The following is a 25,217-nucleotide window of genomic DNA, read 5'->3' as shown; positions in this document are numbered from 1 at the left end:
CTGTCACTAGTTTAAAGGTCCTGTCAATAGATGTCATGAAAGGGTATATTCTCGAAAAAATGTATTATAAAAAAGGAAGTTGCGAGTGACGTCAGGAAGTGGAAAGTTAAAAATGGCGTTGTTTGTTTCTTGGAGGTATTGTTGGTTTTGCTTATTTTTTGTCGTCTGTCTGGGACTAGATGTAGGTTTGTCATATCCAGGTAAGTAGAATCTTAATTATGTAGTGCGCCATGTGTTTTGTTATTGTGGACGACGTTTTGCTGTAACGTGTTCACAAATTATGTTCTAACTGAAGTTTACGCAATAGTGCAATAATGAATAGCTTATGTATGTAGGTAATGGTGTAGGACAGTGAACCAAATGGTTTCTGTTTAATAAAGCGTTTTTGCCCCGAATTTTAGGCGGCGAGGTTTCACTACATTTTATAACTATGTGTGATATTTTACGAAGTGACAGTTGTTTTCAGAACTGCACACGTTCGAGCTCGTTTAGATAAAAATACACTTTGTGGACAGTGGACAGACATTGGGACCTGTGTATTAGATAGAAACTGAAAAGTTTCTTGTAGTCGGAGTAACTTCGCCAGACTTCATTAGGTCTGAAGAGAGAAAATATCGAAAAGGAATGGGGCGTTGGTATGGACATTACAGCAGTAAATTTTGTTAGTGTGAAGCAATGAGGAAAGCAGTATAATTACAGTAAAACTGTAACACAGCCCGTGCTTTATAGAACTTTCTTCGTAGCTTCAACAGGTCTGACTTTTGTTGAAGCAAGTAATAAACAATATTTAGTGATCAGTTCATTGTTGTATGTACCAGAGTAACCAGAAACTTTGAAGTTATCATCAGTTCACTCGTTTTTATGCTGTTGCCATTTCTTTGCATAAGACTATTTTGTCCTTTTGACACGTGAGATGGTACAATTCGTAGTTTCGTATAACTTTTTATTCACGTTAATTTTCAAATAATTTGTGCATGTGTGGACCCTGTGTTGTATTTTGGTGTGTGTGTGTGTCTGGGGGGGGGGAGTTGTTTATCAGTGCTACTTATCCTATAGTGTCAAGGGGTAGGATGATTGGCAAACGAATTGAAAGGGATTTGGGAAGAAGCAGCGATGATGACCTAATGAAGGTATTGTCTCAGCAGTAAAGATTCACTGTGATCATTCATGTTGGATCATGATTCAGTAGTCCAATGGGGGAGAGAGGTACTGGCAGTTCAGAGGAACTTGTTGACTTCATCATCATGGTGTCATAACTCAGAAGACGAGGGTATTGCCTATTCTATAACGTGTGAAACTTTTTCTCTCACCCCTAAATGAAACAGATTGATAAGCCTGTGGGGGTGGGGCACTCTTGGCAAAATTGGTTATGTTTGTGGTAATACATTTGGCTTCTAGTCAGTAGGTGACTGGTTCAAATGATGCTAACACAGCTGTTGTTCTGACTGAGGCATTCTTGGTATCCCTCATGTCTTCCAGGAAAATTCCAGAACAGCCTCATGATTTATTTCATAATCTTTTGCAGTTAGTCGTTCATTGATGAATCACCCTGCCATTTGATACTGACAGTGTTCTCAACAAAATGACCAAATGGTGGAGGTACAGGTTGAGCACTTGTTATGCTCGGTGCACTTTAGCCACAGTAATAAAAAACGGCTTGTTACGGCGCGGAGGACTCATCACTGACTCACTCACTCACTCACTCACTCACTTGTGGAGCCGAGCCCTTCTTGAGAAGCCGCAAATTGTGCAGCTACTCAAGAACATCCCAACATGTTATGGAATCCAGAGGTTCATTACCATGTTCACAAGAGCCCTCCACCAGTCCCTATCCTGAGCCAGATCTATCCATTCCATACCATCCCATCCTGTCTCTCTAAGATCCATTTTAATATTGTCCACCCACCTACGTCTTGGCCTTCCTAGTGGTCTCTTTCCTTATGGCTTCCCTACCAATATCCTATATGCATTTCTCTTCTCCCCCTCTTCTCCACCCTGCCCATCTCATCCTCCTTGACTTGATCATTCTAATAATACTTGGAGAAGAGTACAAGTTATGAAGCTCCTCATTATGCTGTTTTCTCCAACCTCCCGTCAGTCCACCCCTCTTTGGTCCAGATATTCTCAGCACCCTATGCTCAAACACCCTCAGTCTATGTTCTTCCTTGAATGTCAGAGACCAAGTTTCGCACCCATACAGAACCACAGGCAAAATTATAGTTTTGTATATTCTAATTTTTATGTTTCCTGACAGCAGATGAGAAGACAAAAGTTTCTGGACTGAACGGTAGCAAACATCCAAGTTCGGTCTCCTCTTAATTTCCTACTGAATCAGGTTTTGATTTGTTATAGTCATTCTCAAATATCTGAACTGTGCAGCATTTTCAAAACATCTGTTTCCTATCTTTATGTCATGATTTTGCCCTGCACTTTGGTGATGAGACACCAACATATACTTAGTTTTCTCTGTATTTACTTCTAGTCCAGCCTCCTTACTAGCGTCAATTAAAGTTCCTGTGTTTTTCTTTACAGTATCTATGTTATCTCCCAGTAGTTTCACATCATCAGTATAGACCAGCAACTGATGTGACCCTTTTAATTTCAGTCCCATCTGCTGTTCCTGGACCTTCCTAATGGCATGTTCTAAAGTAGTGGCGATAAAGCATATACGTACCTGTTTTAGACGATTCTGAATAGGAAATCGCTCAGACAAATTATTACCTATAGGGACTTTAGTATACGTTTTGTTTAAACATATTTTAATCAGCCTGACTTGTTTCATGGGTACCCCAAACTATATGAGAATATTGTACAATACTTCCCTCCTAACTGAATCATAGGCTTTTTTTGAGTCTATGTATACCTGATGTACTGTCTCATTGTACTCTCATTTTTTCTCCAATATCTGACGAATGCAAAACATCTGATCACTGGTTGTTCTGTTACTTCAAAACCCACAGTGATGATCCCCAGTAATTTCACCTATATATATGGACTTAACCTTGAGAGAAGAATATTGGATAAAATTTTATATGAAGTTAATAGCAGTGATATCCCACAATAATTACTACAGGCAGTTTTATCACCCTTCTTGTGAACTGGTACAATAATAAATTCCTTCCACTGATCAGGCAATTCTTTCTTATTCATGGAGGAATCATACAGATCAAACAAGTATGTTTCAAATTGCTGCAGTTAATTAGATATATGCATATCGTCACATATAAAAATATTTGTAAGACGAACCCTTTTTGGATTGTTCACAGGGAGAAGCTCCAAACAGACATTCACTGTGTTTGTCTATATGTATATATGACTGAGCGAATTTGCACTTAATTTGAAGACTGTGGTCTTCTTAGTTATAACACCATGTAGTTCAGGGAGAGCCCGACGTTTCGAAGGGACATGTCGCCACCATCTTCAGTGACGAAAAGTTGAGCAAGCTACCAGCGTTTGCTGGTTTCTTCTTGCGTTCTCCTCAAGCCTGAATGAAGGAGGTATGCTCCTCCGAAACGTCGGATTCTCTCAGAACTACACACGATGTTACAACCCAGACAGAAGACGCGAACTCTTTGTAGTCAACGTCGTGAAAACACCAAATTGTACATTAAATCTGGTATTAGGAAGTTTTGCTGTCAGAATTCTGTGAACTCATTCCAGTTGTGGTTAAAAAGCCAGAGACACTTTACGCGAATAACAGCGTGCGCATTTCGACGCACATTTCGGGCGTAACTCGCTGAATGTTTATCGGAACAAATCGTGTTTCAAACAAAACGAACACGCGCATTATGCCAATGCACCCCTCTCTGCCAGATCTACGGCCTTAGAAATAATTAAAGCGAGCAAAGGCGCTAGAATTGTGTCGCCGCGCGTGCATTTTCCAGATTCTTATTAACTAAAGCCCTGCTTATCGAAGGTCGTTTAATTTCGGAGATGATGCAAAGACGCAAATCTTATCACACTGGCATTGCTGGAGCCGGAAGTTCGGTGACGTCAGCACTTAGCTGCTGTCTTGTTCTACATGCCCAGTGGGCAGGTTCGCTCTTCACGCCACCTCTGTGCCATGACAAGTTTCACGTGGCTTTCCTCAGGCCTTCTAGGCGACAAGAGACAGCACATTACTACAGACTGCGACCACTTTAACATCGCTGATCTCAAAGCACAGTTGTTACTATGTGTACCACCTGCTTCAACATTAAGACGATCTTCATTTTGCCCACACGTTGTGTTTTTGTGTTTCATATGATTCTCACGGTAGCGTAGTTGGTTGAGTGGCTATGCTACAAGCCGGAAGGTCGCGGGTTCAAGTCCCGATGAGGTCATTTGATTTTTCAATTGACCTAATGCTTCCAGCAGCAATATGGCCCTGGGGTCGACTCAGACTCTAACAGAAATGAGTACCGGGAATTAATTAAATAATTTTCCTGGGGAGTAAAGCGCGGCCGGCGCGTAAGACTGACAACCTTACCGCCATCTTTGAGCCGATTGTCTAGATAATGTGGGACCCTCAACGTCTCACAACCCTGTGGGCCTTCACTGCTTCTTACAGGGATAGCTTTACTTTATATGATTCTCACAATAAACGCTGGTTGTTTCCCTAAACAGAATTAACTGGTTCTGCTTTTTATTAAAGACAGCGACTCAGTTGTCAGAAGTTTGAAGTTCATCAAAAATAATGGTTCAAATAGAAATCACACTGCATCAGGTAGCTTGTATGAATGACTTGCATATCAAGTAGCAGTTTGTGTGCGACGAGGAAACGGAAACCGGATGCAGTTCCGGTGGGCTGGAACGCCTCACCGTACACTCACCTCCGTCCAGCGTGAATTGACATTTGCCACGGCACCACCAGTCACCGACTGGTTTCACGACTCCCAGTGTTATGAGACAGTAAAATATGGTTATGAGTTGCGCGGGACACGGAACTAAGAATGATTGCGCCGGTGAAACCGGCAGCATTTTACCAGACTAGACCATTCACCAACAGCAGCAACATCTCTTTTCTAACCGAGAATTGTTTCAGCACCAGAATTAGCAACTTAATGCATTTACCGACGTAGAGATGCTTTATTCAGAGTCCTCCTTAGTTAGTCATCATCTAAAATCTTACTGATTTGAGGTTCCCATGGCGATGAATATCGATATTGTGGTCTTCCGGGTTATGGCGCCGTGTAGTACCAAACGTTTGGGAGGAACACACTGAAGATGGAGGTAACGTAGTTTGTTGTTATTCCTCTAACTCTTCAATCCATATATCTGTTCCAGGCATCTCTCTTCGCCATTTCTGTCTGTATGGTCTTTCCATTTCTCTCTATGGCTCAGGGTTGGCCTCAGGAGTTCTCATTTCCGTCTGCTCTTCCTTTCACGGTTTCGGCCCTTATGCATGTTTTGTTACTGCCAGGTTAACCCCAGTTTTCTAAAGGGCCCGCAAAATGTTCCACTTAACCTTTCAAAGGCTGAATTTCTTCACAGCTTTATATAAAAATCCAGTTCGTACCTCACAGGAAACACATTCATTACGTCTCCGCTACAAAGCCGAACCGGTTAATGCTGTTCGGGGAGACAGTCGCTATTTATTGTGAGAACCATACGGAACACGCAGATACGCTCTGTGGAGAGAATGCAGAGTTTTAGTATCTTAAGGAAAGTGATATGATATAGTGACCACTGGGTTTTGAAGGGTTAATTCTAGTAGGTCGAAACAGGGCTGCCCGTCAAACCCGAAGACGCAGGATGCGTCGCTGTCTGTTCAGTGGTTCAACAGAATTTCGCCGGGGAAACCCGTTGCTTGCGGTAAGATGGACGTGTTTAATTGTTAGGCTTGTTGAATCTGCGGTCTCAGCTGCCGGTTATCCTGACAGTGGCTTAGAATTTGAGCAGTGGTTTGCTGTGGTCATGTAGCTCGGAAGAAAATCGATGATTTGGACGAACATATCGGCTCTATCCGCAAGGTCACAGAATAAGCAAAACGAGAGAAGCCCGCAAGAAGCTGGCATAGCTTCACCATCCTGAGTGAAGTTTGTTGTGACTCCCCTGTCTCGCCGTTGCATAACCATTTCGTTCCGCATACTCGCGGCATTTGAACACCCCTGAGTGATTTGTTGTATGCAGTTTCGAGTCCACTTATCCTCTGACCATTTAAATTGGTGGGAAGCGATTTTTAACGCTCCCCCCCCCCCTGCGGCCGTGTGAAGCTGCTGCTGTAGCAAAATGTCGCAGCTGTTTCAGTTTCGTAATCGAGAGGTCCGGGACTGGAGATCGGTTCTCCGTGCGGCTTTCGGAGTTTTTCTTCAGTACCTCCAAGCAAATATAGTACCGCAAATCAGGCGACGAACGCTTTCTTCCACACCCTTTCCAGTTCATTATAAACTAATCAGCGTTGTGTTCAGCGCTGTCACAATATTACGCCAGTTACCGAGCTTCGAGATGTATATTCCATGCTTCACGTCACATATCTGGGCAGTGGCCAGCAACCGGAACCGGAACGGGGTCTCCGCTTGCTTTTTGTGATTTACCAACCACCGGTGCAATGGCGGCATTTGGGACATTCGGAGACAAGGTTTCCCCATTCTCCCCAGGCAGATATTGCGGTGATATCAACACAGGCCACATCCCACTCATATCGTCCTCACAAAATAACTTATGCAATTAAAAAGCGCTGTTAAGTAAAAGTAAAGAGAATGTTTGTTATCTGGTCGCAGCACCCACAACAGGTACCTCCTGGTATTTCGTGTAATCAAGGGCAGCATCATTTGTATTCATTATTATTAAGCTGAATTGAACGGGAAGTGTAGCGTGCATACGAGAGGTGAGAAGTTCGTTTTGATTGGGATACCAGAAGGAAAGGGAGGCTGTAGGCATGCACAGCAGAATGTTTTCTTTCAAGGGCTGTTTCACGGCGCCTGCAGTGTCAAATGGTGGGATGAATGACGAATTGCGGACGGACGGTTGGATGCATTGGAAGCAGTTTAGAGCGAGGCAGTCACTGCTTAATCAAGATATTGACTTTAATTTGGGAAGGGGGGATCAGGGAAATCACAAAAGACATCAGTCATGATAGTCGGCGCCCTGCCTGAGTTCAAACCTTGTGCCTCCAGAGTGTTACTGCTGTACTGGTCCACTTGGCAGCGGTATTGAAGACATCACTGTTAACGATGCTGTAGGGTATGTGGATTGGATTCTTCTGGCCCAGGACTGGGGGCCATTGGTGGGATCTTGTGAAGACCATAAAAGGTGAAAATTTCTTGACCAGCTGATCTACTGTCAGTTTCTCAAGAAAGGTTGTGCTCCATGCATTTGATTTTTGTTTCACTTCTTGAAATGTCTCCTGGTTTTCCAGCCGAAGTATGCGCAATAAACAGACAGACTCCTCCCACTATCTGACTGGACATGTGAACCTGGGCCCAGCCAGGCGGACTACGTCATAGAGATTTATCCAACAGAGCTTTTCCTGTCAGTAGGGGCCAGACCAGCTTACTGTTGCTTGGAATGTGCCAACAGGGACTGGTATCCTTACAAGGAGACCTACTTCGGTACCACTCTTCAAATATATATATATATATATATATATACATGCCTCGTCACTGAGCAGGATGGTGTATATAATCAAGGGGCCCTTGGTGTGAATCTCAGCTGGGACACCAGCTGCCCTGATGATATTTGTCATGTTTTTTCTTAGTTCCTCCAGGCAAATATTTATGTGATACTGTGGTTAGGGCATGACTGCTTACTTGCAAATTTTTTCCATTCATCAGCCATCTTAGCATTTGACACTGTATTGTGTAGATAATGATAGCACTGCAAAACACCACACTAATCCTTTGCACCTTCACACTTGGAAACATTCACAATCATAAGGGGACCATACTTTTTATTGCAGAGACTTATTTGCAAGTTATCTGTGATGTTGCTGGAAATGTTCATTTTTTCATGTTGTGCTGTCCATACAGAGGGAATTGAATGAGTATAACCAGATTACAGACCAGCCAACATTATGGATAATGAATTTTCTGCTTACAGATACATATTACAATTATTATCAGCACAATGAGTTACCCCATGATCATTCTGTGGCCCGTCGCTCTGTTTCAACTGAAGAGGGAGGATCTGGCATGCCCGAAGCCTTACATCCAACAACAGCAGTCACGGAAATAGTGCAGATCAATGGGAGCAGTACTACGTCAGCGCCACCAGTTGGAGGTCCGCTCACATCCAAGGGGACCTACGTTACGAGAGAGAGCAATGTGACGCCAGTAAGCTCACAAGATGTCAACCGAACATCATGGCCGACCACCACAAACAGTTCGGAGTCACACAGTAACTTCACAGCGCTCAATGCAACAATTCCAGTGAAGAATAACACCAGCGGTGAGCTGAAAGCATCACTAAGCATTCATTCCCTTTGATCATTCTGTTTTTCGCCTGCCTCTCCCATTTCTCTTTTGTTATCTCCACATGAACCGTTCCTGTCTGTTACATAGTCCAAGAAGTAACATTCACCTGTTGCAGGAAGTAATGTGACATTGGTGATGCCCAAAGAAATCTTGCCAGGAAACACTTCAGATGCCATCGATGGCATCTCCATAGACCAGTTTTCGCGCCCGGTTGATAACATTACACTGAAGGAGCACAACATAGCAAAGTACCAACAGGTAAGTTTCGTGTGGAACCCAGTTGTGTGTGGTGACCATTTCATGTACAGTCTGGTTCTGTGAAGCTGACACTGATGCACGTGACACCCAGTTCTGTTTTCAAACAAAACCTGAAGAACCCCAGCACTCTTGTGGTGCCTACAGCGCTGGTTTCTGAAAGTTCTACAAGTGTCATGTCTCGCATCGTTCAGATTATGTATGTCAGTTTTGTATAGATTCTGGAACTGCTGAAATTTACCCTGCGCTTGTTGGTCTAATAATTTTGAGCATACTTCCTCAACTTATGCTTTATGATATTTTTTATCTTAACCCACACCTTCTTTGGAGCAAATTTTGATGGTGTCTGCAGTGCTTTACCAGTCCCTGTTGTTTTCAATTACCATCCACATTTTTCAGAGCTGTAAGCATATTTTCTGATTATTAGTCTGGTATCTGTTGACATTGTGTAGCTGCTTGAGTAGATCTGTTGCCACTAAGTATCTAGTAACTGCCTCCTGATATGAAAACTGGTTGTGGTGTTGACAGGACCATCATCAGTACTACAACAGCTCCTTCATCTCCAACAATGAAATGGTGGGACATCAGTACTGGGTGAATATGACAGACAGATTAGATGTTCAGGTGAACGACATGCTGTCACAATCACATCGGCGGGCCGCAGTAAGTGAAAATATTTTTATGTGGTGTGTGGTCTGTGGGGCAGGAGGAAATGATAGACATGGCCCATGGAGGTGAGCCATTCTTGACAATCTGCCAGTTGTGCAGCTACTCAAGAACTTCCCAACATTTTATGGAACCGAAAGGTTCATTACAGTGTTCACAAGAGCCCCTCAGCTGGTCCCTATTTTGAGCCAGACTAATCCAAGCATCTTATATCTCTAAGATCCATTTTAATATTATCCACCCACCTATATTTTGGCCATTGTATAGTGTCAGAAATAGTTTTTGGCATGTGGTGGCAGTATAGTTGAAGGCTTTGTTTGAAGTCTGTGTCAGCAGTTTTTGGCTCTTCTCTCAGAACATCAGTTGGATAGTATTTCAGTGCAATGTGGTCTCAGACAATTCCATTGCTTTGTGTGTGTGTGTGTTTCCCCCCCCCAGTTTCAGGCTTACTGAAACACAGTGTCAAATCTAACAAGGCCCAGACACTGTTGTGCATTCACACATTGTTGCCTCACTGTCTTTTCTTTTACAGACAGTGAAGTTATCATTTGACTTCCCATTTTATGGTCATCTGGTTCGAAATGTGACCATAGCCACAGGAGGTTTTCTGTATACTGGAGAGTATGTCCATTCATGGCTTGCGGCAACACAATATATAGCACCTCTCATGGCCAACTTTGACACTAGCATCTCAAACAACTCCTACGTAAAATATGTGGACAACGGTAAGCTAAGGCATTTGAGGAAGAAGGTTAAGTTTCTTCATTTGAAGTTGCAACCAGGCGTCATTGTGTTCTTGTATTAACAGGAACGGCATTCACTGTACAATGGGAGAAAGTGGTACTGCAGGACAAGCCTGATTCAGGAAACTTCACATTCCAGGCAACACTGCACAGTAATGGTGACATCATATTTGTGTACCAGAATGTTCCAGTTGTGATCGAAAACATTCAGGATGACCAGCATCCGGTCAAGGTTGGGCTGTCCGACGCTTACATCATTGACAGAACCATCTTCTGTAAGTTATATGGCACCTAGCTTCTTAGCAGTGAAGCTTGACTGATAACCGAAGCCCAGCATTAGTTTGTCCCTAGAGTCAGTTCACAACTTCCTGGAGTTCTGTTTAATTTAATATTATTCTGCCATGTATTTGGTATTCCACTCTGTAAGGGGCTGCTCCACCAAAGTTATGCATGGCTTTCTTCATCTTGCCCCCCCCCCTTCCCACTCAGTTGAGTGACAAGTCCAAGAAGTCATAGCACATTGAATTTGCTGTTGGTAATCTGTGTACAGTGAATTACAAAGTTTCTCATCACCTTAGACTGCTTTCTGTTTCAAAGAAACAAAAAACTTTTTGCAGTCAAATATGAGTTCAGAGTGTAAGATATGAGGCTTCACAGCGGTGACTATGAAGAAAGCAGTCTTCTGGGATTTGGCACCATGTATATGTGGTGTTAACCGACGTTTCGGAGGAACGTATCACCTCCATCTTCAGGGTAGAAGGAAAAATATAAGAAATCCGCAAGCGAAGAGACCGTGAGAACCGGTAAAAGCAGACATTCCTCTGAAACGTTGGTTAACACCACATAGACACGGTGCCAAATCCCAGAAGACTGCTTTCTTCGTGTGTTCAGAGTGTTTGCATTTTGTAGTAAATCAAATTAGTCAAAAATGAAATTGTTTGTTCTAAAGATGAAGTTGTTAAGAATTTGATGCATTGGTTTGTTGTAGTTGTTCGCAGAAAGACTATCTATGAATATCATCGTGTGAACTTCAATCGCCAGGACATCAAGAACTGGACAGTGATTGTTCTCCATGCTTTGCCAACTTGTGTGAACCACAGAGACTGTGCCAGCTGCCTGACCATGTCCACGGGTTTTGAAGTGAGTTGCTTGTTCCCATCTGTACATTACCAGCCTGTGTGATGAATGTACTCTGCAACTGGTTACTTCTTGTTGCAGTGCCAGTGGTGTCCAGTGGCCAGTAGGTGCTCCACTGGAATGGATCGACACCGCCAGGACTGGCTGCATAAAGGTTGTGATAAGAGTGCATTGAGTGAAACAGCACAGTGCCCTCCTGCCCCAGTCAACGCGTCGTTCACACCTCAGGCCTCAATAGATGGACCGCCTAATAATATAGTGGATGGTGAGATGAACGGTGTGACACAAACTGGTCGCATTCAGAGCCCCGGGGAGAACGGTGGCATGCATGGTGAGTGGTGCAGCGCAGCCTGCTGTAATCTCTCTCCTGTATGTTATGTGAAAAATTAGAAGAAGGAAACAGCACTGGAGTTAACATTTCACATGAAATTCTCTTCATTTGAACTGAATAAACTAATTCTCTATTAGAAGATCCCAATGTTTCAACCAACTAATATCATATCCTGCCCTTGGGTACAGTCCCGGACCACAGAGTCTATTCTCCTAGCACCCTCAACCATTTTATAACATTCATTTTAATATTACTCTCCATACCCTCACTCTTCAATTGGATGTCTTCTAAGACATTTCTGCAGCAAATTTATGCATGTATTTCTTCTATGAGCTGCATGTTCAGCCCCTGAAAACAAGGGATGTATCAGAATGGTCAAGTTCTCTTGATTTTTGTGGGAAGAAAGGTGTTACCATTTGTTTACTCCTGGGCACATTTTCAAGCTAATTGAGGGACTGGTTTTGATGTTTGCCTAGACTGCGTGTTTGTACTTTCATCAAATTTGACACATGAAAAATTTACAAAAAATTTTTCGGCCATTAAAATATAAATTGGATAGTTATGAAGACCTACGTGTGTTCCTGTGTGTGTGTGTCTCTAAATATTTATTGTTGAGAAATCGTAGAGGAAGATGAAATCATGTCCATTACACTTTATCCAGAAGTTTCAAGATTTTATTATATATTTTAAAAAGCTGATGTGGATAAGTTGCATATTCAGCATTTGGCCATACGCCTTCAGAACACCATAGTGAATGAATGAAAAGGAAACTATTTATAGAGTTTAAGACTGTATTAAGATTTATTTTTGTATGGTGGTGTTACAATACAACTTTGAAGCATATTAAACAGTTCATCTGCAGGTTTCTGTAGGATATACGAGTCTTAACATGTCCTGGCATGAGACGCACTATGCAGCACAAAGAACTCAGATGCCATTTCACCCCCTTCCTGCCCATCACATGAACACATACCCCATAGGGTGCGGAAGGAGGAAATGTGCTGGGCATTCTAGCAGGGCATTCATGAAGATGGACTGCAGAAAACTACAAGTTCTAGTCCGTGCTTGATTGATTGTTCCTCAGTTTATTTAATGCTGGGTGTCACATGATTGCATGTCATGTGAATTACAGGATGGTTTTTGGATATCAGAATAAGTAAAGAAGTTGGTATTAATATGTGCCCTGCTCATCTAAACATTTTGCTATATATGTAGTGTCTTGCAAAACTATTGACAGAATGCACATTGTGTGGTATTTATCTCTACGGATACAGCTGCTGTTGTTGTAACATGCAGCGTACAGCAGGTACCTGTATGAGCTGCAAGAAGTCTGGTATTGATGGTAGGCTGCCTCTCAGTGCACCTTGAGGATCTGTTATACCATCCAGACATTACATACAGGACGTGGAAGGTCAACATCCCATTGCGTTGTGTGAAAAGCTCTCACATGTTGGAATCAGCTGTTAGCAGAAAGGGAAGTTTGAAGGTTGGGCATCTCCGATTGGGGTATTTTCTCTGTATATTGTAACAGCATCTGTAGCATTTCACTTGCACTCTCCTGGAGTTGTATGTATTGTGCTTTCCCAATTGGACTGCTTCACACTTACTCAGACTGTATGTAATGTGTATTATTAGTGTCTATTTGTCTACATTAGAGTACTGTGTGTTCGAAGTAAGGCTGTCAGGTCCTGTAAACATCAACACAGAGTTCATCATTGGCTGAATCTCTATGGTCACCATGCATTCCAAGCAGAATGTCTCTGGTTTTTGAGCATATGGTGGCAAGAACTGACATTTTGTAATGGGTTTAACGTTTTCTGGAAAGCCCGCAGGGTACGTATTTATATAAACTCCTTTTACTTATTTTGATGTGCAGAAAACATTCTGTAAACTGCAGCTTGTAACACCGAAACATGATGTATGCTTGATGTTCTTTTAGATTGTATAATAATGATAACAGCAAGGCCTCAGTACTGATTGTTTCTTCAGTCAGAACTCAGGTAACAGTGAAGTGCTGCATGTGAATTTGGTATCTGTTTCCTATAAGGGAATAGTTCATCATGTCCTTAATTATGTTATTTGTAATTCCTTCTGATGAATGCACCTGTCAAGTGTACGCTGTGCACTTTTACAGTCTTCTTACTCTGAACCTAAATGTATAGGGCTCAGAAGGGCCTACATCCAGCTTCATGAGAGTTGTGATTGTTGTTGACAGGAGACCATAGTGTGTCCATGAGCATCTCAGGAATTATTGGTATTCTGTTCATCATTGCATTGGTGACAGGCCTGGGTGTCTGGATACTCTATGCATACAGGAATCCCCACACAGCATCTGGACAGTTCCTCATTAGGGTGAGTTTATTTAGCAGCCATGTATGCACAACTCTGTCAGTGTTCATTTGTGATGCAGTAAAACCCATGATATTGAGAATGGACTGAAATAGTTTGGGGGAGATTGAACACAAATTATCCTGAAATCAATTAGTGTGTAAGATTTGAGGCTTTCACGGCGGTGACTATGAAGAAAGCAGTCTTCTGGGATTTGGCACCGTGTATATGTGGTGTTAACCGACGTTTCAGAGGAACGTCTGTTAACACTACATATACACGGTGCCAAATCCCAGAAGACTGCTTTCTTCATCAATTAGTTTATTTGAAGCAGATCAACTGTGGGGTAACAGAACTTGCAGTCACACAAAAAATATCTTATTTTAAATTTTGGGTTCAGTCAGCAGTGATCGTGGGATGTGACGCAGATACAAGTGTGCCGATACAGATGTTTTAGAGGAATGGTCTGCCTCTATTTTCAGTGTCAAAGGGTGAGCTGAGCAAGTGAGAAAGGGCGCAGGAGCCACAAAGCACTGTGCTTGTTTGTATCATTGCTTGCTCAGCTCACTTCTTGTCCCCTGAAGATGGAGGCAGTACATACTTGCGAAACATTCATAAACTTCTACCAGACCACACAATATCGCATCTTAGAAGATGGTACTCAGCAGTTTATTTAGCACTCGAGCCTTGCACAGAATGTGTGTCCTGAGTGTGCATTCCTGTTCACAGTAGATCATGTGTTCATAACGTAACGTGGCCTGCTTAAAGTTATAGCAGTTCTTTATGTTTGGAAGCTGTAAACATTCGTAACATTACAGGTCATGATTTTATGGTTTGTCACTCTGTGTAATATTGTAGGTGAATACCAACATTTTGGAGGAACATAATGATGCCTCCATCAGACCTAGATGTTAGAGACAGTATGTGTTTCTCCAAAATGCTAAACCCAGAAGACTTCAGTGAGAATACTCAACAGGTTAATGAAAAGTGGTATTGGATATCTTGCTAAAAAAAAGTTTCGTGTTGATGCATACCAGCCCCCTCTGCTGTACTTGAAGCTCACTTCTAGTTTATGCGGTTTCTGAAAACTGGCTCTTCATACAAGAAGTTTATATACATGACATAGAATATGTTCCTCATTAACATATGCTGCAGCTTCTATTGTGAACATTTTTGGTGTGGTGAGTATGTAACTAAATTAAATTAAAAAGAATGTTTTGGAAACATAGTTTCCGGAGCATTATGTTCTGTTTGGAAATACTAGGTGATGGACAAGGCCAGGGGCTTAGCAATTCTGAGTGTAATACACCATTATCAGAACCATTTAGTGGGGACTTCTTGACCAGCTGAACAACTATCACTTGTTCAAGTAAGTGCCTATGTCATGGAATTGTTTGATGTAATAAGGCTTTTTCTTGTTATTCCTTTAGTATCGGCCAAGTCAGTGGAGCTGGAAGAGGGGTGAGGCTCGCTACACAGCTGCAACAATCCACATGTGACCCCCTGATCACTGTGTGGCATGTGGACATGTACATATTATACCCTGCGAGTGAGAGCGAGAAAGTGCCTGTTCAGTTGCATTTAAAATTTGCTGTTTTAATACGCATGCTTCCATTTAACATTTCTCCATTTTTATAATATTCTGCATGTTTCTGAGTTCTTTTATAAACAGAAAATTGCATCTGTATTTTTAATAATTGAATTTTACACACACACACACATACATATCATGGTACAGTTTCATACCCAGCTGTTACAGGCAAAGGAAACTGGTATTTTGTATTTTAAATCAGCCTGTTCAGGATGAGAAAGTGTTCCTCGTTATAACAGCGGAACTGTGTAGACCAGCAGTGTCCTAAGTTCAGTGGTCACATATTGTCTTGCTCTTGTGATACGGGATTGATAATAAGTACAGAACATGTTTGACAAAATATTTATGTAACTGTGTCTTCCTAATACTATACATCATCTGTGCTTCCTTTAAAGTGGTTTCGATGGGATTGACATATAAAATCCTTTCACTGCTGGTGAACAAAACATACATCTACCACCTGCTTTTTATATTGGCAGAACCATGGAAAAACTCATCCATAGACACAGACAATTTTTTTCAAAATTTAGAATTTATTGGCCAGGTTTGGCTTATAGGTATAGTGTGGAACCGTGTCTCATGTTACTTCCTGAGGAACAGAAGGCTCTAGAAATAAAAATCCTTTTAGCTTTGTTATTTAAAATTTTCTAACATGTTAAGGTTGTTCTTGTAACTTGAGATATCTCACACTGGTTGTTACTGTGTTTATTCCTAAGTGTACAGCTGTAAAAATGCTGGAGTCTTTCTTCATCTGTGTGAGATCTGAGGTGTTCCTGGCATTTACTGTGCAGAAGTACTAGCTCCTGGGATGCCATGTAGTCTTCCCTTATGATCATACATCCCCATAGTGTGTCAGCAGTCTCGTACAGTGACATATCGTTCAGTTATGGATATGTTGCTGCACAGTGCTACAATTTGCAAAGTAATAAATGATTTGATGTTTTTGATGATCTTACACTTATTAGGTGCCTCAAGTTGCAAGAAGAGAGATTGATTTGAGGATGTGCTAAAAATTAAGGGTAGTTTTGTACTTCAAGCTGCGTTTTGCATGTTACATATTTGGATATGGCTGGAAAGTCATGACTGCCCGCAGCCCAAGAGCAAGGTTTTGCAGCCGTGTTTATTATTACATAAACTGGAAGAACAGATACTGATCTGAATGCGGTACAAATCGCCTGGCTGTTGTCATATAATTACAGTTGTATATATTATTACATTATGTTCTGCCTTGCAGTCAGAATGAGAGAATTTCACTGTTTTAATAATGTGGATGTTGTATAATGAATATAAGAGTGAAATTTTGGTTTAATCAAATGTTTTGATGGCATTGTGTTCTCTTGGTTTGGTACAGGAAATGTTAATACAATAATTAGCTGAAGGTCTGTTTATACAAATTATAATGCTGTCACCCTAGGAATGGAAAGGGCTCTCTGACTGTCAAGATTTTAAGGTGAACAACAGTTTTGTACTTCACAGATGATGCGGCAAATTGTTCAGTTTGAGGTAGTGTCAGTTACCGTGATTGTAATTCACATCACATGTCTGGCTCAGACAGGTTGAGTGGCCACTCTCAAGATAATCTGGCATGTTACACAGAGCTTGTGACAGAAAATGTAATTTTGTTTGGGAGGGGTCAGTCTGAATTTCATGCCCCACCACTTTCTCAGATCTGTGATTTCTTCAGTCAAGGTCACAGAGATGGCTGCAGTGTAACTTCTCTGTATGGTAGAATATGAAGTCTCTGTGTATCATGAATGTGTGGGATTGCTGGGAAAGCTCCTCCATCGTAACTCACCAGATGTCTTATGCCTAAGGAAAGTGTCCCTGGCACTCATTGAACAGGCTGAGTGATCCCCCTCCTCAACCATCCAACTCATAGCTGGTTGACATTTTGTGACAGTAATCAGTCTGCATGTGTGCCAAACTGTATATTTAATTTATGTTGCTAAGAACAGCCGATGTGTAGATTGATTTACATAATGCAACTTAGAAATTGCATGTTCCCTAAGTGACAAAGAATATGAATGTCGCACTGAGCAAAGAGAACAGTAAAGTATTTTTTTCTGCTATGTAATAAGACTTAAATTGAAATTTCTCTCAGGATCTTGAAATCACATAATTTTTAGAAATGTTGATTAGTAGTGGACGTGTGTTGAGATGCTCAAATCCAGTGTTGTGAAATCGGAAGCAGTACATCCTGTTCCTACATGGCTGGAGGTAGCAGTCAGCACTCTAAGTACACACCAACTGAAAAATGAATCAGTCAATAAAATGTTATCTGTTAAATCATTAACTTGTCACTTGAAGTTACTCTTCATAGGCATATTTGCCAAAAAAGCATTGAACTTATTCATTTGGTTTAGTGATTTATGTTGAAACTTATTTATCTTTCCGAGGCCACTTTTTGGCTTTCAGATATCAGTTGTTTAATGTTTCTGAGCAATAGGAATTGATCCTCATATGACATATAGTCTTGTAGTGAAGTTTAGTAGAAGTGTTTATCTTGGAATTATAGCTGGGAAAGCAGAGTCAGTATAGCACCTGGCTACAGGCAGGACAACTGAGGTTTTGGATCAAGAATTGTTACCTTTTCCATGTTGTCCAGACTGGCTCTGGGGCCCACCCAGTCTCCTATCCAATGAGTACCAGGGAGTGTTTGCCCAGGGGTAAAGCAGCCAGAGCGTGAAGGTGACCGCTCACCTCCAGCTAGTGCCGAGCTCAAGAAAACGTGGTCTATACATGCACTTCCACATGTGTCTTCATGGCATAGTGCTCAATTAGTTAATCACTTTACCTTTACCTGTGTAGTCACGTGATTACTTTTTGGACCAGGCAGGTAAAATGTAGAATATATAAAAGAATAGTTTAACTAAATCAACACTAACGAAATGGTTGATGACTATGAAACTTGTATTCTGTTCGTTGCTTCCACAGAACTGTCAAATGGTGGCCCGAGGGTCATTGTGTGCCTTTCTTTCTATTCTGATGGACTTGTAACTAAATCTCTACAAATGCCCAAAGTGCAGAGCCCTTGCTACATGCGTTCCAATGTACATTTGAACAGTGTAGATTGTTCCTTTTGAGAGGGATGGATTGTGAAGATATTGCAAATTGAAACATGGTGATAATATTAAGAAGAAAATGTTATGACATGTTCAGTCTGTGCAGAATTTCAGTTGTAGTTGCTCTGAATGTGTAGTTCGCTGATCCTTGCCATTTGGAAATGTGACCATTGTGATGATGAGAGTAGGGAGTTTGTGCCTCTCAAATTGTTTCACTATGCCACAAGAATAGCGACAGATTTTGCATCTGTTAAAACAATATGAGTCCTTGACCTACTTCAGGAAACTCAGGATCAGAAAGGTATTAAAAGCAGACATCTTTCAAATCATTATCAGGATACTCAGGATGTTGCCAAGAATGATCATTTTCAAGTATTTTCATCAGTGAGTTATAAATTTGTCAGATTGTATGTGTTTAAGATTCATGCTAGCAGCCTATGCCAGCTTCAAGAGTTGTATCTTCTGATATATAACGATTTGTAGTCCAGGAAAGTCAACCAGCATGTTAGGGGAACATAGCACCATCTTCAGGGTGGATAAAGAGTTAGCCAAGTAAATTAAAAAAAAAAACAAGTAGAATGCTGCTTTCTGCCTGTTTCATGCTTAGCGTACTCTTTGACCCTGAAGGTGGTGGTGCTGTGTTCCTGTGAAATGTCATTTGACTTCAGCAGACTGCACAGTGTTACATCTGAGAAGGTTTACAACACTGTGAGGACTTCAAATCCAAGCTGTTGCTTTGTTACTGCATGTTTTTAATTTTTATGGACATCCAAATGGAGTGCCAACACATTAATGCTTTGTAGTGCCAAATTTTATTTTGGTGACATCCATTGTAAAGAAAATTTGTTTACAGATATATTTTGCTTGTTAGTTTTTCTTTCACAGGAGGGCAGTTTATTACGTTTTGTGGTTCGTAAGAGTAGACAGCTTGCTGCATATAGACCTGTAGGAACAACGTTTTATGCAGCTTAAAACTGGACTTTCTGTAGTTCATCTTGGGTTTTGATGAAGGGCATCTTGCAGAACTAGTGTACATTTTTGTAATAAGTGGATGTATAGCGTGTGTTAACTGAAGAAGAGAACTGGCAGGCAGTAGTTTCATAAGTTAGTTCCTGCAGTGCAGAAAGTATCGTGCAGATTGATATAGTCTCCCAGGTTGCTACTGTTTGGACCCAGGCCCTAACATCAGGGTATTTGGACCTTGTAGCTTTAGTAATGCAAATGGTATATGTGATTATTGTGTGAGATTGATGACATCTTGACACTACGCAGGGAGCTGAATGCAAATGGAACCCCAAGCTGCTGTAAGCTCATTGACTGTCACGCTTCTCCTTCCATTGAGTGTGTGTCTGTATGTGGCTTCTTGCAGGGCAGTCAGTGTTGCTGCCTGATACTGACTGGAAGGAGGGTTTTAGATTGAGCTGTGAACATTCTAGAGCAGTGTTTTATGTTGCATAATGCTACTTTGTATTTGTTTGTTGTTCCTGTTGTTTTGTTTTATTTCAGCTGAGTTTATGTTAATATGATAGAGAATTATTTTAACTAACATCTTTACTATATAATAATATATTCCTCCATGGGTTAAATTCTTAGGGTACTGGGATCGCCCATCTTTCAACTTTAAAGTTTGTTAAAATTTGTAGTTCATGTTAGTCACATACAGTATATTTCCATCTACAATGCAACTTGATTATATATATATATATATTGTATGTGATACATTAATGCAACAGGATGCTTAAATATAATATTCATGATAGTCTTCTTTATGTGAACAGAGCATTACTGTACTTCATTCTTTTATTCTGAAGAGATTCTGTTTGGTTTGACTCACTTCAGACAGCCTCTGTGCAACCTCTTGTTGTATTGTTTTAAATAGGGATGTTCTCCAAACAGCAGAATCAGATGAAGTTGTTATTCAATTGTCAATGGATAATGTCCCTTCAGGTAACTTTGTATGATCATTTTATTGTATATATTATTTCTTATAGTGTGTGTTCCTATTTTCTGACATCTCATTCTCAGATGGTAGTTGTAATGGTTTCGTGGTTTAGGGGACCTGACTGTGAGTCCTGGCCTCTGATTGGGATTCAAACATTCTCCCATAAATAGAGTGCATGGCTACTTTTCTTATTTTTGGCTCAAGAACACCGAGATTTAACAATTGTCAATCCATGACCCACTGGAACAAGTTGCAGTCTTACATATCCTTGTCTATTCTGGGAAAATTTTGAATATTCTTAAACTTTTTCAGGACAAAAATTTCACTTCCTGAAGTTTGTGTTTTTTATACTTTGAGATTTCAGAAAGCACCTATAATTAATATATTAATTAGACTGATGAAATGGAGTGAATGTATGGCTGAAGTTGCAGTGGACCAGTAAACCCCAAGTTTATCATTCTGAACTCCAACATTGCTGTGTATATTAGTTGCCACATTATATTGATAACTGTAGAATCCATCATCTTCAGGAGCCATCTGATCTAGGGATTCTGCATGTAAGCTTCATATAATGTCTTTTGCTTTTAATTTATCTTAAGGACAGTTCTGTATCAGTTTTACTGCATACAGTGAATTTAAAAATTAAAGTGCAATGAATCTTATGTAAGTATTTACACTTTTAAATATAGTGCCTTACTCTTGCAAATATGAAACGGTTGTCTATAATTTTACAAATATCTGTACCAACTTTTGTAATGCACCTTTGTGGCAAAATGTGTTTGTATTTTAAAATAAAGGATGTGGTATTGCCTGAACAGATTTTATGCAAACCTTCCAAGGCCTTTTGAAACATCTGATATGTTAGGAATTAAGGATTTGCTTTAAAACACTAAGGTAGATGTTTATGTGGAAACTGATTAATTGGTCTATTCAGAAGTATAATTCTTTGCTCACTTTTTTTATTAGGAGGCATCAGACTTAAATGCAAACATTTTGGTATGCCTGAAGCTGGTAAGTTGGAAGTAATGAGAATAAAAAGATAGTTATATTAATTCCACCACTTGCCATTGCCATAGCCCTCATTTATCTTACTATCCTTACTCTCTCACTTCTCCTTTCTGCTGAACCTCGTTTCTTGTCACCATTTCCTTTCACGTCCCTATCAGTTTCCCTTCTTTCCATTCCCTACTTCACTTCCCCTTCTGACTTCTTCTCACTTCTTTCCCTCCCTTTCTTGGACCCTCCATCCTTCTACAGTTTCCACTTTTGGCTCCATACATAATTTTCCTGAACCATTTTTCTTTGCTTCTTGTTCCCCTCTTGACACTTCTGTTTCCGCCAATTCCTCTCCAGAGCCCACCCGTTAGAGGGGACGAAGAGATGGAAGGGGGGTCTGAAGGTGAAGTGGTGTGAGTTGAGTACAGTAGGAGAAGGGGGAGATCAGAAGCGGCTTGTAAACATTCACAGTCAGAAGGAAAGTAATGAGAACTGCAGAGATGGACCCTGAAGTGTGCATCTGTGTAGAAATGTGGTAATTGTACCATGCTGTAATTCTGTAATGTCATTTTAAATGTGTTTAGTGTTCAGGTTAAGTGTTTACATTCTCAGTCCTTCGGCTGTAGTCTTACAAGCCCTGTGATTCTACGTGAAGGCTACAGTAGATGATTTGAATGACACACTCAGTACCACTCTAGCTGATATGGTATTGGCTGGAGAGAGAGGTCTCAGAGAATACATTGTGACTTGTGTGTGACATTACCGCTCACAGTCCGTTGTTCTTAACCGTTAGTAGAGCGAAGAGACAGCTGACAGCAACAGATGCAGGCAGTGAACAGCTGACCACCTGCAAAATGGACATATATATGGCAGTTAGTGGCAGTCTTCTGATGGGAGTGTATTTTTTGTCAGAAGAAGTCAGAAATCAATCACAGACCTGACAGAGAACATCCAGAATTATGAAATTTACATCTGTACTCTTGTCAGTATGTTTGGTAGCCATGGCTGTTGAAGCTATGTGCAAGTTTTGCAGTAGAATTTGTGTATGTGTTGCAAACCCTCATTCCACGTTTATTATTGATTTTGGTGCTGCTGTTATGTAAGAATACTTTAATTTCATAATTTGAGTGTTTCTCCCTTTCTTACAGTTTGGAATATTATACATTGCACTACTGATGAAGAAAGCAACCAATGATATCCCGGGCATTGAACGGATACGTCTGCCTGGATGAGGTAGAAGCTTCATGCAGAAGGTCACTTGACCTGTTAGGCCATTTATTCAGCTTGATGCAGGAGATGAATGTGAAATAGGAAATCCTGTCATGTACACTAGTGATTGTACGTGCCTGCCTTACATGGAGTTGAGACAGTGTTAGGCCATGTAGTTCAGTAATGAAGCATTTCCCTCCAGGTAGGCTGCTAATTTTCAGTTTATTCAGTGATCCTTATTCAGTTGTTGCTTAGGACGAGTGTGTATGATAAACTGGGAGAGAAGTGGAGGCGCACACTCACGGCACTTGATTGGTGTGGACTGAGAAAATCATGAAGAAACCCTCCTGTCTGGATTGACTGGTTAGGAGTCGGATGTCACTCCTTGAAACCCCATTTTATTTGAATATCCTATACACTTCTTTATGATTCTGCTGACATTTAAAAGCAGACGCTGTTTAGGTGGTTATGTTTATTTTGCTCTATTACTGAGTTTGAATTATAGCTTTATGCTTTTGTCTGATTTCCCACCCATCTGTAGTTTTCTACTCCACCGCACTTGTACTGGTTATCACCTGCACTGTGCAGTCACCCTTGGGTCTGAGACAGGCCTGCCTAACATCTCAACAGCTGTTCTCACCTTGTCCCTTACAAATCTCCTGAGCTGCACTGCAATTTGGGGGTGGGGGGGGGATGATTATGGATGGCAAGTTTAAAGGTATGTATATCCATGGAAGTAGGCATGGTCTAATTGGAACAACTGAGGAAAACTGCAGTAAATATAGTATGGTTGCTCTCCGTGCTGAATTCAAACCTAGGACCACCCAAATAAGAAGCAGTACTGCTGACTACTGAACAATAATATTCAGTTTGAGGCCTTATAATACCAAATTCCCCATGACTGTCTGCAGTGAGAACATAAGAAATCGTCATTACAGCTACTGAACTTGCAGAGGTCATTACTGTTTAAATGAAAATCTTCTGTCAAGGTAATACCTGTGAGAATTGTATATTGTTTATTATTACTGACTGCAAGTATATTCCCCATCTTTCAATTTCAATCTGGCTTTTAAATTCCATAGATAGCACATGGGCTTAGGGAACAGTCTTCAGGCTGTCATATATGTCAACTCTGCCAGTTATGATATCATTCCAACAAAGGATCATCTGTATAGCTATTTAATTCAGTGTGTAGTGATGATAAATGAGACATGGAAGCTTACATCAGTCCATAGCCATGGGGTGAAAATGGCCACAGAACTGCATCATCCATCCTGGGGACAGAACAGGACAAGCAGCTTCAGCTCCAAAAGCTCACTGCATGTGAAGCATAGCACATTACACAGATATCACAAGAATATACATTTTATCTTCGATCTGTGTCAGAATAAGAGATATGAAATACATTTTGCTATTTTACTTGACAATAAACAATAATAATTGCAGACTCCAGGCGCATATTTTCTGCTGGAGTTTGCAAAATGTTTGACATAGGATAAAAAACATTTTGTGTTGAACTTCAGAAGCTTTGTATACAAGAATTATGAGTATGTGTATCATCAGTGTTGCCAGTCCTCTCTTGACAGAAGGTTGGTTCGAGGCAGTTTACTTAAGGACAGAATATTTGTTTCATGTAAGAGTACTTTTATTTAACAGGTATGATGTATTCTATTTAAAGCATGTTTTTAATGTAGTTCTGCTGTGTTTATTGTGCCCGTACAAGCTTCCTTTTTATGTTTGTCCATTCTCCTTCCTCCTGCTGCATTGCATCTGATGTGGTTGTAACACCAGATGGGAGATTCAACAATAGATGGAAAGGTTTTAGAATATAGTTCAAATACATGGATGGATGGCTGATAACCGCTTTACACATTTGCTCTGTTACCAGGAAAGTGATACATAACAGAGTAGTAAGGGAAAGTGATGACACCATTGCAGTTTGGTCAGTAGTCCTAAGGGACGGAGGGGAGACTTTTTTATTTTGCGGCCATTTATTAAAACACTCGACTAAGCGGGTTTTACTAAAATCCACATGAGATTAAAAAGAAAAAAATTAAACCAACCTTCCCACCGTTGGGGGGTCACTTCAAGTTATTCACTTGATAACAAGTTCATTGAACAAGAATTAGGAAGAAATTGTAAAATAACTAGCGCCATCTGTGGAGTAATGTTCAGATTTCACTCCACAGATGGTGCTGCAGTTTTATTTCAATTTACCGTTAACTCTCACTGATGAAGCTTGTGTCAAGTATTTAAATTGCTCCATGAACCTAAGGGTGGGCATGTGTGGGTTGCCAGGCTTCCACGATCTCTTCCTCGGTGACTGGCCCCCTAGCCCTATAAAATGAATTTTTGGAGGAGCGGCTTGGCACAGCACAGTAAGTCAGGTCGTAAGAAACTATGATGTTACATGGTTTACTTCACTTTGTGGCTTTCTGTGAGGTTCTAGTCAACAGAATGCGCTGCAGTTATAATACATTTTCTTGCTAAATCTCGCTCATAAAACCTGGTCTCAAATGAATAAGTCAAAGTCACCCCCTAAGGGCGGGTGGTTGGTGGGCGGA

General features: G+C 40.9%; 1 protein-coding gene across 1 annotated transcript; it reads left to right on the top strand.

Moving 5' to 3' along the window:
- Window positions 1-86: 86 nt before the first annotated feature.
- LOC111863097 (plexin domain-containing protein 2) lies at window positions 87-16,590 on the top strand. The gene is made up of 10 exons (XM_023849128.2): window positions 87-200; window positions 8,020-8,367; window positions 8,509-8,651; window positions 9,177-9,311; window positions 9,847-10,039; window positions 10,123-10,332; window positions 11,046-11,197; window positions 11,276-11,525; window positions 13,741-13,877; window positions 15,284-16,590. Exons 1-10 carry the CDS (start codon window positions 113-115, stop codon window positions 15,350-15,352), a joined length of 1,725 nt encoding a protein of 574 aa, XP_023704896.1. The 5' UTR covers window positions 87-112; the 3' UTR covers window positions 15,353-16,590.
- Window positions 16,591-25,217: the final 8,627 nt, after the last annotated feature.

This window comes from Cryptotermes secundus, unplaced genomic scaffold (genome assembly GCF_002891405.2).
Source record: "Cryptotermes secundus unplaced genomic scaffold, Csec_1.0 scaffold1274, whole genome shotgun sequence".
Classification (NCBI taxonomy): Eukaryota; Metazoa; Arthropoda; class Insecta; order Blattodea; family Kalotermitidae; genus Cryptotermes; species Cryptotermes secundus.
The sequence above is the reverse complement of the archived record's forward strand: the minus strand, read 5'-3'. Positions and strand labels throughout refer to the sequence as shown.